We start from the raw sequence: 15,391 nt of genomic DNA, 5'->3' as shown, positions 1-15,391 counted from the left end.
GAATTAAAAAACTTCGAATTTGAATATCGAATTTCACGTTTTTTCAACAAATTTGGCAATCCTGCGGTCGAATAAAAATCATTTGATCGAATCGTTCGAATCAAATGATTTTTAGCGATCGTTCGAAGGATTTCTATTCGACCAAAAAAAACTTTGGCGAAGTATGAAGTCCAAAGTGATCCAAAGTTTTTTTTTTTAAAGAGACAGTACTTCAATTATCGAATGGTCGAATAGTCGAACGATTTTTACAACGAATCGTTCGAGTCGAATCGTCAAATATAGCCTATTCGATGGTCGAAGTATCAAAAAGTTTAGTTCGAAATTTGAACTTTTTGACATTCAAACCATTCGAACCATTCACTCCAGTTTAGTAAATATGCCCCTAAATGTCTATGGCAAATACCACATAGATTTTCCTAGTTGGATATACTGAACGCTTAAAGGAGAAGAAAAGCCATAAGTGATTGTCAACACATACCTTTACGGGTCAGTGCTCTTGTTAGCTGAAACAACGCCAGCCCAGGGTTCTTCTCAGCAAGCACCACGGAGCAATACTCTTCTTCTGCTTCTTTCTTTAAAATCCCTGGACCCTCACATGCAGTTTTCTGCTGGTAGGAGCACCAACTCACAATATCAGATTAGTGAGTACAATTACAGGGGGCCTAATTTTTGGCACCCTCCTGTGATTGTTGACCTTCTTAATCATTCATATGATCTTTAGCCATCTTAACACCTAGCAGAGCATCTTAAGGTGGCCATATATGTTAAGGTTGTTTTAAAGATCTTTTTGTTATCGTAAAACCAAGTTTATCTTGAAACTATTGTTTAAATGTAAGATTTGTCCATGAACTAAAAAAGACCATTTCAAGAGATATTGTCTAGTTAAAGCCAGAAAATCTGTGGGTAGCTGCCTGCTTGGTCCTGCAAACAATTGGACAATGTATACATTTCACTGTGAACGATGAAAATCTTCTTAACTGCCCGATCGATTTTCTGACCAATGTCAGACGAAAAATCGTTAGATGCACGATCGTTTGGTGCCCATTAACCTCATGATAATTTGACAGATATGTCATATCGCACTAAAATCAGTTATTAAGGGCACCTGAGAAACTGATAATATGTCTAGCCTCATGTCAGATTACAAAATTAAATATAACAAAAACTGTTTGCTGTTTTGAAAAACAGACATATTATCAGTGCAGAGGTCTGCTGGAGCAGAACTGTTAACTGATGCATTTAAAAAAAAAAAAAAACACGTTTTCCCATGACAGTATCCCTATAACGCACCACAGAAATGTGTCAGTGCTATGTAAATAACATAAAAGATACAGACAATTGTGTAGCCTGCTTAGCTTTTTAAAGCACTGACAGACACAGATTTTTTTAATCTTCTTGACTAAGGAAATTGTAGGTGAGGGAGAACAAAGCATTTTATTTCTTGAAGCTCTTTCAGGGAAGAACTTAGTAGTTTATTTGGTATGTGGTGCAGTTGCTGATCTCCGTCCCACACACAACCAGTGGTGAAAGCTGTGTAGGAGGTGAGTGCTATGGTGGTTGCTCAGATTTTATTGCTTATATACTAATATATATATATGATTTTGTGTAAGAACAGTGTTACATAAAACTCTGTAGCAATTTTGTCTATTCTGAGGTTGTGTAGTTTGGTAGGCCTGCACATACAGGAAGTATGCAGGAAGTGTTGTGGTGTGTGAGACTACAATCTGCATCTCCGAGAAGGAAACCTGCACTCGCAGTTGGGAAGGCAGAGTAATAGCTTAAAAGATTTTGGTTTAGTCAGTTAAAAGATTGTGCAAAATAAAAAATGTTTCTAATATAGTTAGTTAGAATGACCAGATGTCTAACATAATAGCCAGAATGCAACTTCCTGCTTTTCAGCTCTATAACTCTGAGTTAGTCAGCGACTTGAAGGGGGGCCACATGGGACATAACTGTTCAGCGAGTTTGTAATTGATCCTCAGCATTCAACTCACATTCATAAGCAAACAGTTATGACCCATGTGGCCCCCCTCAAGTCACTGGTTACTGCCTGGTAACCAATCAGTGGAAAACAACAGAGCTGCAAAGCAGGAAGTAGTTGTAATAAAATTACCTGCGCGGCGGGGACTCCCGCCGCGTGTTTCCTAGGCACCATATTGATTCTTAGGGCACGCGCGGCAGCCTGCGCGCCTCTTAAAGGTACAGGTGCGCATTGGCGCGAATATACGCACGTTTTGGCGCGAACTTAGACAGTATTTAAGGCCCATTCTGACTCCCAGCCAGTGCCTGTGATAGAATCTTGATTCTGGTGGTTCCTGAAGCCTTGTGCTGTCTGTTCCTGAAAGCTTTTATCTGTTATTCCGGTTTTGATCCCTGCCTGTTCCTGACAATTCTGATATCCGAATCCTGACCTTTGCTTGCATCTCGACTACTCTTTCTGCCTGACCCCATCTGTTTGATTACCCGGTTTTGACCCTTGCCTGCCTGACGATTCTTGATATCCGCCTGCCTCGACCCAGCCTGTCTGACGATTCTCTTGCCTGCTCCATTTGTACCGTGACCTTCGGCCCAAAAGACTCTGCTAACAGCTGTGCCCCTTTGCCAGACAGAACATCTCGCCTTGTCCCCCTCGTCAAGTCCAGGTGGCACCCAAGTAAGCTGAGGGCTCCTCCCAAAGCCCAACAGTGGTCACACTACTGGTGAAGCTGAGACCAGGGTACTTGGCACTTGTTCTGGTATTTGGTGCAGGTCGTGACAGTAGTGTTCTGTTATGTTAGACATCCAGTCACTCCAGCCTTTATACATTACATTTTTGACTAATTATTTTAGAAACATTTCTTTATTTTGCACGGCCTATCCATTTACCCAGTTTTTATTTTTATACTGAACAATTCCTTTAAGTTGTTTATTGTCTATTTAAAGCTGTGTCTACACTTTTAAGCAAAGGAAAAATGGTAAAGTGATATCCGACAGTACAGTACAATGTCCTATTAATTTCAACTTTCTAAATTTATAGCATCCAGCTTTGTCTACATACCATCTATTATACAGCTTAACCCAAATAAGGTTTCTGTGTATTCAGTATAGTGTTCTGCATACCTGTCACTTATAGATCTGTTTTCCAGTTTGTTCTTACAAAAACATGATTGTTCCTGCTTATGTATTTCCTACAATACTATTCCATATACTAAACCCACTCTCCAAACATTCAGTTCAGTTTAGCTGTACACTTTTGTCCATGTCGATAATTTGGTTTGTGGATGTGCAGTTGATAATACAGGCAACATTCTGCCTTTTGCTTGTAGAGGATGAGCAAGATTAACAGCTCATTCTGACAGGCAGTGGGTGGTGTGCAAAGTGGCAGTCACAGATTGTCAGATCATTCATTTTTATTTCGATGAAGATGCACAAACAGTGATGGGATATGAAGCCCCTGCTAGAATTCACCCTATCTTTTAAGTAATGGTTCATGAACTCTGAGTACAAAAGACGTTTTCTTGTTTTGATGGCTATCATGGTAAAAGGAAGCCTCTCAGAACAGCAGTGTAAAATAAATGGCATGTTTATATATAGAAGGTGACAATGCCTGGCATTGATGTATGCTGTATTTGCTTTATTTTTTTCACTGCCTTTTCAATAGGTTCCTTACTTTGCTTGAGGCACACTAATATGTGGATTTTATGAAATTAGCCTGTCCTTTCCAGAGTATCTCCATGGTGAGACACACACACCCCACATATTACTCTTTGCTGGAGCTTCACTTGAAAATTGTGTATAGATGGGAAATATGCAGTCAGTAACTCTTTATATCAGGCCTGTCCATCTGAAGGCTGTCTGGGGATACTTGGAATTGCAGTTCAGTAACAGCTGGAGAGTTGCAGATTGGCTTATACTAAACAGATCTCACACTGCATATTTTGCCAGGGACATTCCCATCCTAATGACAACCCTAGTTATTAGCAAGTGCAGAATTAACATGAAATGGCTTTGACAGTCCAATTGCAGGCTAACGATTTTTACTGAATTCTTTCTCTGAATTTAAATTCCCATAATGATGTTGGAGATATGCTAAAGAGAAACAAACTGTTATCTAATAGAGACACCGGCATACAAAAATTTAGGCTATGTGCCAGGCTCTCTGGGCCTTGCTTTTGGTGATTGCTAAGTGACTACCAGTTTCTTGGCTAGGGCACAGTTTGTCAGAAAAATAATTTGCTGCAATCCAAAGGAAAGTTAGTAATTAAAATCAAGTAATTTAAACTACATATAAGTCATCATAATTTTTATGTATTTTGGTTTTTAAATTCTTCTTTTCTTCCTGTTCTCCCAGTTTATTGGGTTTATTTAATGTTTGCATGATTTTCTAGTAGTCTAAAGGTATGAAGAGCCAAATTATGGAAATATCCCTTATCCAGAAAACACCAGGTTCCGAGCAATCTGTATAACATGTCCCATACCTGTATTTGCATTAAAGGAAAACTATACCCCCAAAATGAATACTTAAGCAACATATAGTTTATATCAAATTGAATGACATATTAAAGAATCTTACCAAACTGGAATATATATTTACATAAATATTGCCCTTTTACATCTCTTGCCTTGAACCACCATTTCGTGACTCTATCTGTGCTGTCTCAGAGATCACCTGACCAGAAATACTACAACACTAACTGTAACAGGAAGAAGTGACGAAGCAAAAGGCAGAACTCTGTCTGTTAATTGGCTCATGTGACCTTACATGTGGTTTGTATGTGTACACAGTGAATCTTACGATCTCAGGGGGCGGCCATTATTTTTTAAAATGGCAATTTTCTATTTATGATTACCCAATGGCACATACTACTAAAAAAGTATATTATTATGATAATGGTTCATTTACATGAAGCAGGGTTTTACACATGAGCTGTTTTACTCAGTATCTTTTAATAGAGACCTACATTGTTTGGGGGGTATAGTTTTCCTTTAATATGTAGGACTATGAGAACAGTAAGTGGCCATTCGCTTCTTATAACCTTTGCATAGAACATTCGATTACAATAATATATTACCACTGGAACAGTAATGGGCAGATTTATCATATAAGTTTCGATTTCAAATTTTCGAATTGATGTGAATTTTTTTTACTCTTAATAAATTTGAATGTACTCACAAATCGAATTGGAGGTTATTTCTGAAAAAAATCTAAAATTCAATCTAATGGGAACGTTCTGAAAATTAGTTTTGTATTTGATTTGAATACCAACAAAACTCGAATCGAATTTTCCTCCTGAAAAAAACTCGAATGTCAGGTAGGCTAATAACATATTCAAATGGGTCAATGGACCACTGCCATTGACTAGTAAATGAATTCGGCAGGTTTTAGGTGGCGAATATTCGAATGAGAACTGTTTCCATGGTCGAGGTGTAATAAATCTCACATTCAAATTTACATTCGATTTGGCGGCTTACACAAATGTGTGAATTTTGACACCAAAATAAATTCAAACTTACTATTCAACCTTTAATAAATCTGTCCCTTAATGTTTTGTCCATTCACAAATATGGGCATTTAGCTTTGCTGCAAATCACCCTATTTCCTTATGTCAGACTCCTATTCACATGCTAAAAATGGACATTGGCACATCAACATTTTAAATACACATATATGAATAAACTCTATGCCCATATGATCAGTCTCTGTGTTTAAATCATTTTCATTGCCCAGGCAAATATTAACAGTCATATGAAAAAGTTTGGGAACCCCTCTCAGCATACATTAAAAATTACTCCACTTTCAATAAAAAGACAACAGTGGTATGTCTTTCATTTCCCAGGAACATCTGAGTACTGGGGTGTTTTCTGAACAAAGATTTTTAGTGAAGCAGTATTCAGTTGTATGAAATTAAATCAAATGTGAAAAACTGGCTGTGCAAAAATTTTCGGTAATTTTGCTAATTTGAATAAATGTAACTGCTCAATACTGATTACTGGCAACACCAAATTGGTTGGATTAGCTTGTTAAGCCTTGAACTTCATAGGCAGGTGTGTCCTATCATGAGAAAAGGTATTTAAGGTGGCCAATTGCAAGTTGTGCTTCTGTTTGACTCTCCTCTGAAGAGTGACAACATGGGATCCTCAAAGCAACCGTCAAAAGATCTGAAAACAAAGATTGTTCAGTATCATGGTTTAGGGGGAAACCCAGGTCTGGCAGGCCAATAAAAATATAGGAGCAGCATATGCGGAGGATTGTGAGAATGGTTACAGACAACCTAAAGATCACCTCCAAAGACCTGCAAGAACATATTGCTTCAGATGGTGAATCTGTACATCGTTCTACAATTCAGCGTGATTTGCACAAAGAACATCTGTATGGCAGATGAGTGCAGAGGCCCTTTCTACACTCACGCCACAAACAGAGTTGCTTTTTGTACGCACAATCTCATTTAGACAAGGCACAGTCATTTTGGAACAAAGTGCTCTGGACTGATGAGACAGAAATGTAGTTATCTGGTCATAGCAAAAAGCACTTTGCATGGCAGAAGAAGAATAACGAGTTCCAAGAAAAACACCTGCTACCTACTGTTAAATTTGGTGGAGGTTTCATCATGCTGTGGGGCTGTGTGACTAGTTCAGGGACTGGGGCCCTTGTTAAAGTCGAGGGTCAGATAAATTCAACTCAATATCAACTAATTCTTCAGGATAATGTTCAAGCATCAGACACAAAGTTGAAGTTACGAAGGGGTTGGATATTCCAAAAAGATAATGACCCAAAACACACTTTGAAATCTACAAAGGCATTTATGCAGAGGGAGAAGTACAATATTCTGGAATGGCTGTCACAGTCCTCCGACTTGAATATCATCGAAAATTTGTGGGATGATTTGAAGCAGGCTGTCCATGCTCGGCAGCCATCAAATTTAACCGAACTGGAGAGATTTTGTATTGACGAATGGTCAAAAATACCGCCATCCAGAATCCAGACACTCGTCAAAGGCTAAAGGAGGTGTCTAGAGGCTGTTACATTTGCAAAAGGAGGCTCAACTAAGTATTGATGTAATATCTCTGTTGGGGTGCCCAGATGTATGCACCTGTCTAATTTTGTTATGATGCATATTGCGTATTGCATAATTTCCAATAAACTTTATGTCACTATATATGTTATGTATTAAAAGGAAGTTGCTATTTTGAAAGTTCAGCCAATGATAAATAAAACTCTAAATAATTAAGAGGGGTTCCCAAACCTTTTCATATGACTGTACCTGTATTTATAAATAATGGAAAAACTGTCTCTTTTGCTGAACTTCACAAAAGTTTGTAGTGCCTATGCATACATCTGTGTGCCTGGGTATCTATTTGATTGCTGCTGTTTTGTATTTTTCTGGGTAAATATAATCTCAAACCAATACAATAAACCGAGCTAAAAAAAGAACCTCTTAATCCTGCTCAGTTTATGTCTGGAGATACATGTCCACCTGACTACAGGGGCACTTTCAGTCTTGATACTGTAAGGTGCATATGCTGCAATACTTTCAGCTTTACCACATGGTAGATTGCTTTTTTTATGAGCCCATTTATGGGCTGAACAAGGTGATCACCTTGTATACAGCGACATTTTCTCCTGCTGATTCCAGATTTAAATCGATCTTCGTCCTTTTCAAAACACATTAAACCAGGGATTTAGTCTGCTTCCTTTGGAAACCCTCCTTGTTCCTCCTTGCTCCCCTTATATCCATTTTGTGCTGCTCCAGGTTTTTCATATAATCGTTTAACCCTATTTTTTTCTTTAGATCGGGCCCAGTTGCCAAGAAATATGATTGAAAATAGTATGTTTGAAGAAGAACCGGATGTGGTTGACTTGGCCAAAGAGCCAACTATGAATTCTTTAGAGTCTGAGGAAATGGAGTACGAACCAAGAAGCTCTAGATTACTGGTTCGTGGACTGGGCGAACATGAATTGGATGAAGATGAAGAGGATTATGAATCCTCTGCAAAACTGCTAGGCATGTCATTCATGAACAGAAGCTCAGGTCTTCGCAATAGTGCCACAAACTACAGGCAGGTTCGAGATGGATTGTGCCCAGTGTCTTCTCCAAGGACAGTTATTGTGTGTGTAGTTGTTGTCATCATTGCAGTCTCTTTAGTTACTGTGGTTTATCTTCTTCCAAAGTGTACCTTTACCAAAGAGGGATGCCATGAAAAAAAAGCAATGGAACTAGTTTATCCTATTGCTAGAAATGGAAAAGTTTTCCCATGGGCAATAAGTAGACTTCCAAATTCCATAAAACCGATACATTATATTCTTACCTTACATCCAAACATGACAACCATGTCTTTTACTGGCACTGTTCAGATAAATCTGAATATCACTGCACGCTCCAAGAATATTGTGCTACATAGCTCAGACCTTCGCATCACAAAGGCAAATGTTTTGGTACCTGGGGGAACAACTATGGATGCTGAGGTTCTGGAATATCCCAGGTTTGAGGAGATTGCTATTATTTCACCTGAATCATTGCCGAAGGGCAATTGCTTGCTAACAATTGAATATACATCTAACTTTTCAAGCAGCTATTATGGATTTTACAAAATTGATTACATGGATAAAGGCAGCAAAAGGTAACAATTTAGAATTTTCTTTCATTTTATATACATACATACTAACATTAATAACACATTATTCATGTGAGGTTGTAAATGTTCAGATAAAATGTTAGCTTCTCTAATAAAAGCAGTAATTCGTAATTGATATATTTATCTGCTTGTTTGAACACCAAATGAGCAGATCTACAGGTGTATGGCCAATTTAGTGGCATTGGAAACTTACTGTATGTATTTTACTTGCATTATGCAATTACATTACTGTATATACTCGAGTATAAGCCGACCTGAGTATAAGCCAAGGTACCTAATTTTACCTAGGAAAACTGGGAAACTGTATTGACTCGAGTATAAGCCTATACTAGATACTTGCTATATAAGTATAACAGGAAGTTATCAAAGATCGGTGCGCTCACGTTTGAAAAAGTTAATTTAAAAAGTTTAGTTAATCATATACAGCTTTATGCCACAGATTCTGCACAGACACACACAGCAAAAAAAACAAGCTGCAAGAAGAGAAGCAAATGTGTATCAGCTCAAGTGCAACAACACAACAGACGCAATCCAGAAATCACATTATCTATATCTGCTTTCTTTAACCTTATCTATAGCATTTCACAAAGCCTACCTGGATGTTGCTGAACTACAACTGCAACACCCAAATAACTTAAAGGTGCAGATTAGCATGTGTGAAAGCATGATAGGAATAGGGGAAATCTTGTTCTTCTTGGCCTCGCTGATGCCCAGTGGGTTTAAAATGGCAGACTGTCTCTCCACACTGATCACCACGGTGACAAAAGCACAAGAGTACATAGAGAGGAGCTTTAGAAACATAAGTATCTGGCAGGCTAGGTCTCCCGCTTGCCACTGCACGGTAATAGTCCAAATGGCATCCAGTGGCATGACAATAAATGTTACCAGGAGATTCTGAACCTACTATAACTGCAGTTGGAAGAAAGCGGTCGCACTCAGGCCGCAAGCATGGGGCTTCTGTTTTTCCCCCCAGTTTCCGGTACCTCGAGTACCAGGGCAGTGTTGGTAGTTTCTGTGGGCATTAGGCATGGGAACCGGAGGCAGCAGCAGTGGCGAATCTGCCTGGCCTGAAGTTAACGGAAGGAGGAAAATTCTGGGGGGACAATCCATTGGACCGATCGAATGTGGGAACGATCCTTCTCGAGTCTGCTGTTCCGGCGGATCCTGTTTGTTGGTGCACAAGGTCTGTTGCGGCCAAGGAGGGAGCGCACCGATCTTTGACTCGAGTATAAGCCGAGGTTGATTTTTTTTAGCACATTTTGGGTGCTGAAAAACTCGGCTTATACTCGAGTATATACGGTACGTAAAATCTGAACCTAAACTTTGAATTTAACAAACTGTTATGAACAAGCATAGCAGTCAATCAATGATGGTCGTAATTCGTGAATGTCATTGTGAATGATGAGATTTGTTAACCCTTGTGTTGCATTTGGTGGAACATAGAGTTGCAGAGCACAGCTTTTGGGCTACTTTGTGTAGGTACTTTAAGGGTGATGTCACCTGCACTAAGGCGACAAAGCTTCGGAAAATATATTTGTTTGCAAAATCATTGTGAATCCCTGCAAGTAAAACATTGAATCACATTACCCAGTGAAAATGACTTCTGCTGCATTTCGATTTTGATTTTCTTTGATGTTTTACTCATGGAGATTGAGATTGACTTTTATATAAAGGTAAATTTTGGATGATTTGCCATCCCCACTGGAGGAAATTTAGGGGCATATTTATCAAGAATCGAATTTGTGAGGGAATAAAAATGTATTTATGAAAAGATCCGAATGTCAAAAACTCAAATGAAAATAAAAAATAATTCATGTCCCAAAAAATTCAAATCACTCAAGTTTGGTCTATCAACAAAAAACTTTTTTGCCTAGGACAAATACCATTGACTTTTACATGACCTTGCCAGCTTTTAGATGGCAAATACATTAGAGTTTTCACGTTTTTTTTTGCTTAATAAATACCAGACATTTGAGTTTTTGAAAATATAACTCGAATGTGTGAGTTTGGGTGCAAAAAAAATTAGAAGTTTGGAAAAAAAAATCGAATAAGATTTTTGATAAATCTGCCCCTTTGTGTTGATGTTCATACTCACTGGGGAACGAAGGCGGCTGTTAATTGAGAGATGATCTCTATTTAAACTAATGTAATTGGCTACAGGTAGAAAAAGAGTTCAGAAGTAGGGATAAAAACAAAACAATTATCTGTTAGTGCTTTATAATATAAAAATGTAGATTGTTTTTATAATACTTGATATATATTCAAGGGTTATATAATATAGCCATTAAAATATAACCATTTACCCCTTACAGTAGCAGGGTCGGACTGGGGGGCTTGGGGCCCACCGGGGCTAATGCCCCAGGGCCCCCCTCCAGGCCCCACTGCCGCTCAGGCGTGCTTCATTGGGCTAGTGTGCATGTGTGTGGCACCTTGATTGTGCGCATGCGCACATCGCTACCTTTGTGTGCATGCGCAGATCTTCTATTGTACCGCGACCCCCGACAAAGTGGGGTCGCGCCGCCCCACTAAGTAGCAGATCTGGGTCGACAGGGCCCTCCGGGTTTTTTCCCGGTGTCCCGCCAGCCCAGTCCGACACTGAACAGTAGGACAGACAAGAAAAGCTGAGCAGACATTGCTTGCAAGATCTTAGAGATCATTTCAGTAAGGGCAACCAGGGCTTTGATATTGACCTTGATTAGAGAGTACATAATATCTTGCAGAACAGTAGGAGTAAGCTAAAGTTCAAGCATTTTACTTCTAAGCATCAAGGACTAAACATGTTCTTAGAACAGTCTCTCTGAAAAGATGTTGCACAACAAAATTCTGTATTCACTCCATTTGCTCAGTAATAAATGTATGAGTTGTATAAAGGGTGTGAAGGCATGGAGATTTCACAAACTTTAGGCTTGTTTATTGTGAGCAGTGTAGTAGTGAAGAGATTCTCTCAACACTACCATATAAGCTTTAAAGAGGATATATTAATGTTTAGTATGTTCTAAATTGAACTGTTCTAAGCAACTTTTAAAATGTTTTTCATTATTTACTTTGTATGGGTTTTGGGAATCCACCACAACAGATTTCGTTGAATACCGAACTGAATCCAAACCCTCATTTGTGTATGCAAATTTGGCAAAATATTGGGGCAAATACAGCAAAAATACCTGCAACTTCTTCTGGCCTAAAGTTATGTGATCCTTTTTAAAGTAAAAAAAAGCCACATGATAATTGTGGTTCGGACTCTCCATCATTAATGGTTTTATTTATTTATCTTTCCTTTCTGTATATTTTCTGCAACTAAAAAATGCTGTTTGGTTGTCAGGGTCATTCACCCAGCAACGAATTAAAAAAACAGATTGGCTATCCGTACCTCCCAACATTTTGGAAATAAAAACAGGGACAAAAAAGTATGCGCGCAGCACGTCAATTTTTTTTTGACAATGTCCATTTCTGTGGCCACACTCCATAATTACCATGTTCATTTTACAAAATTTGTCAGGTTATGAAAGTTTGAACATATTTCTGTCGTTTTTTCAGTTATTACAGTTTTGCTAATGAAAGTGAATTGCCCTTTAAGCTGTGTGTCTAACTTTTAGCAAGGGGCCTGTTATCTTATATTGTTAGAAATACTTATTTGCTTATCTCGAAATTGTTACAAAAGTATTTTATTTGCAGCTGTGTCTGTTCTGGCCTCTCTGCCAAAAGCCAATTAAGTTAAAAACATGGTTTCTTTTTCTGGCTGTTCAGTGCAGAGAAAAACTGGACTTTCCAGTACAAACAAGGGACAGCAGGTTGAGCTGTCAAAAGAGGGACTGTCCCTCTAAAAACGGGACAGTTGGAAGGTATGTGCTATCCAAAAGAGGAAACTCTATGAAACTTCAATGCGGACACCAGTTATAAAGTAGGGAAATGCCGTCATATTAGTTGGAAGGTTGGCGCTGGGGTTATTCATAGCAGCTGGCTCACCGGACCTGTTGAGGATGCTGAGAGTTCATGCTCATAGATTCTACTGGGAGGCCCATTTATCAAAGCTCGAATTTAGACTTCATCTGAGCTTTTTTAACTGTAATGAATTTGATTTTCCTTGAAATTCAACTGGGAGGTTATTTAAGAATTAAATCGAATATCTTAAACTCAAACAAATTTTACAGACTCAAAAACTCGAATTGAATTTGACTAAACTCAAATGAATGTCAGGAAGCCAATAGAAACATGTTCAAATTGGTCCATGAACCTCTCCCATTGACCTATACATGAGCTCGGCAGGTTTTAGGCGGTGAATAGTCAAATTCTAATTATTAAAGGGCCATGGTTTGATAAATCTCGAAATTCTAATTAAAATTCAAATCAAGTTTGGATTATTCACAATTCGAATTTGACTATTTTGATCATAAACAAAATTTGAAAATTCGAATTTTCAATTCCACCCTTAATAAATCTGCCACTTAGAGTACTTATCCGTCTGGGAAACCATCTCAGTAGTGGTAGGGTCAGTAGGATATGGGAGAATCTTTATATCTGAAAGAAATACAATGTCTCCTGGGGTTTTTTTTAGACATCATTTTGTAGATACAATATAGGAGCCAATGTAATGTAAATTACTATCAGACCATTTTAGATATTAATATTTGTAGTAATTGACTTTTACACACAGGTGTAGTATTATGCCCCTATAGGAAATAACAAACTTCAAATACTTTATCTCCTTTGGTCTTTCTGCCTTTGAGTTAGAGTTCAGTATTATTCTTTGAGCTATGAGTCATATTCAGATTCCCTTTTCAGATTGTTTTGAATCTGAATTTTCTGCAGACATGGAGCCAGAGCCTTCATTATCCAGTTTAGAATCAGCCAGCCCTTACATGTTCATAGGCATGCTGAAGCAGTATTTATGTTTGTTGAGTAGTATTCAAGTTATACTGTAGTACAAATCATGCACCTCCACTGTGCCTCCCTTGCACCTAATAATATGCATTCCAATGGGATCAGCCCCTTCCTCTGGCTGTGTTTTTTTTGTTTTGTTTTGTCATGCCTTTTCTTTTACAAATGTTAAATAATTCCCTATAATAACCAAATAAACAAGGTCTCTGGGACTCATCTTCAGTTTTCTGCTTTTAAATCTTTGCAGATCACTTGCAGCCACTCAGTTTGAACCAACTGCAGCAAGAAAAGCATTTCCATGCTTTGATGAACCTGCTTTCAAATCCACATTCCAGATTAACATCATAAGAAAGGATGAAAGTATGATTTCTCTTTCAAACATGCCAAAGGTAAGCTTTGTCACTTATCTTTTGTCAGACTCCTTGAGGGAGAAGACGTTCAGGCTCACTTCTGGTTAACTGAACATGAAAGTATGTTAATACAGCTATGGGATCCGTTATCTGGAAACCTGTTATCCAGAAAGCTAATGCCCATCTTCCATAGACTCGGTTTAAACCAAATAATCCACATTTTTAAAAAGTATTTTCTTTTTCTCTGTAATAATAAAACGGTAGCTTGTACTTCATCCCAACTAATATGTAATTAATCCTTATTGGAAGGATTTTGAATGATTTTTTTGGCTACTTCGACCATCGAATGGGCTACATCGACCTTTGAATCGAACGATTCGAACTAAAAATCGTTCGAATATTCGACCATTCGATAGTCGAAGTACTGTCTCTTTAATAAAAAACTTCGACCCCCTAGTTCACCACCTAAAACCTACCGAAGTCAATGTTAGCCTATGGGGAAGGTCCCCATAGGCTTTTGTAAAATTTTTAGGTCGAAGAAAAATCGTTCGATCGATGGATTAAAATCCTTCGAATCGAACGATTCGAAGGATTTAATCGTTCGATCAAACAAATTGCGGTTAATCCTTCGACTACGATATTCGAAGTCGAAGGATTTCAATTTGACAGTCGAATATCGAAGGTTAATTAACCCTCAATATTCGACCATAAGTAAATCTGCCCCTTAGAGTTGTAGTATTTCTGGTCAGGTGATCTCTGAGACAGCACACAGACCATTATGAAATAGCGGCTCAAGGCAAGAGATGTAAAAGGGTAAGATTTATTAAAATATATAGATCAGTTTGGTAAGATTCTTTAATATGCCACTTAATATGATGTAAACTATCTGTTGCTTAAGTGTTCATTTTGGGGCTAAAGTTTTCCTTTAATGTTTACGTGATTTTCTAGTAGAAAACCCCATGTGATTTGCTTGCATAGAAAATGTCCAAATCTGGACAAACCATAATTTTGTTCTTTAGTACTGCGGCATTAATATGTTGCTAACTGGCCCTGTATGTCTCCTTAATATTTTAAGATTTGCTCTGCTAATAGTTGACAAGATTCGGAAAAAATGACCCATCTGAGCATTGTGGGTAATTAAAGGCTTTTTAAAATAAAAAGGTGCTTATTTTCAAAAATGGAAACACAATTTGGTTTGGTCGTGTACAGTTTTCCTATTGCACTCAGTGGTGTTTGTTTGCATTTTCAGGCAAAAACAAGCACAACCAGTGATGGGCTGCTTCTAGATGAGTTTTCAACCAGTGTCAAAATGAGCACTTATCTAGTTGCTTTTATAGTAGGCGATATAAAGAATACTACTCGAGAAACAAATGATACTCTGGTAAGTGTGTTTTGAGCATTATACTGTAAAAGTACTGGCCAACTAGGAGATTACACACCCCGCATATGTTTTACCATGAGAGCAATAATGTAAATCGTTGGTGGGAAAACATATTCGAAGCTTTGTTTTTTTCCAAGTTGCACAAAGTTGCCTTGTTTAGAAACTACAGGCG

General features: G+C 38.1%; 1 protein-coding gene across 4 annotated transcripts in view; it reads left to right on the top strand.

Annotated features, from left to right (window-relative positions):
* The window catches only part of lnpep.S (leucyl/cystinyl aminopeptidase S homeolog), a 50,578-nt gene that overhangs the window by 6,604 nt on the left and 28,583 nt on the right, over positions 1-15,391 (top strand). For all 4 annotated transcript variants that reach the window (XM_041572940.1, NM_001086558.1, XM_018233193.2 and 1 more), the window contains 3 exon segments: positions 7,770-8,598; positions 13,736-13,877; positions 15,088-15,219. In XM_041572940.1, the coding sequence (XP_041428874.1) occupies positions 7,770-8,598; positions 13,736-13,877; positions 15,088-15,219 (1,103 nt within the window).

Source organism: Xenopus laevis, chromosome 1S (assembly GCF_017654675.1).
Source record: "Xenopus laevis strain J_2021 chromosome 1S, Xenopus_laevis_v10.1, whole genome shotgun sequence".
Classification (NCBI taxonomy): domain Eukaryota; kingdom Metazoa; phylum Chordata; class Amphibia; order Anura; family Pipidae; genus Xenopus; species Xenopus laevis.
Note: the sequence above shows the minus strand (reverse complement) of the source record. Positions and strands in the feature narration are given on the sequence as shown.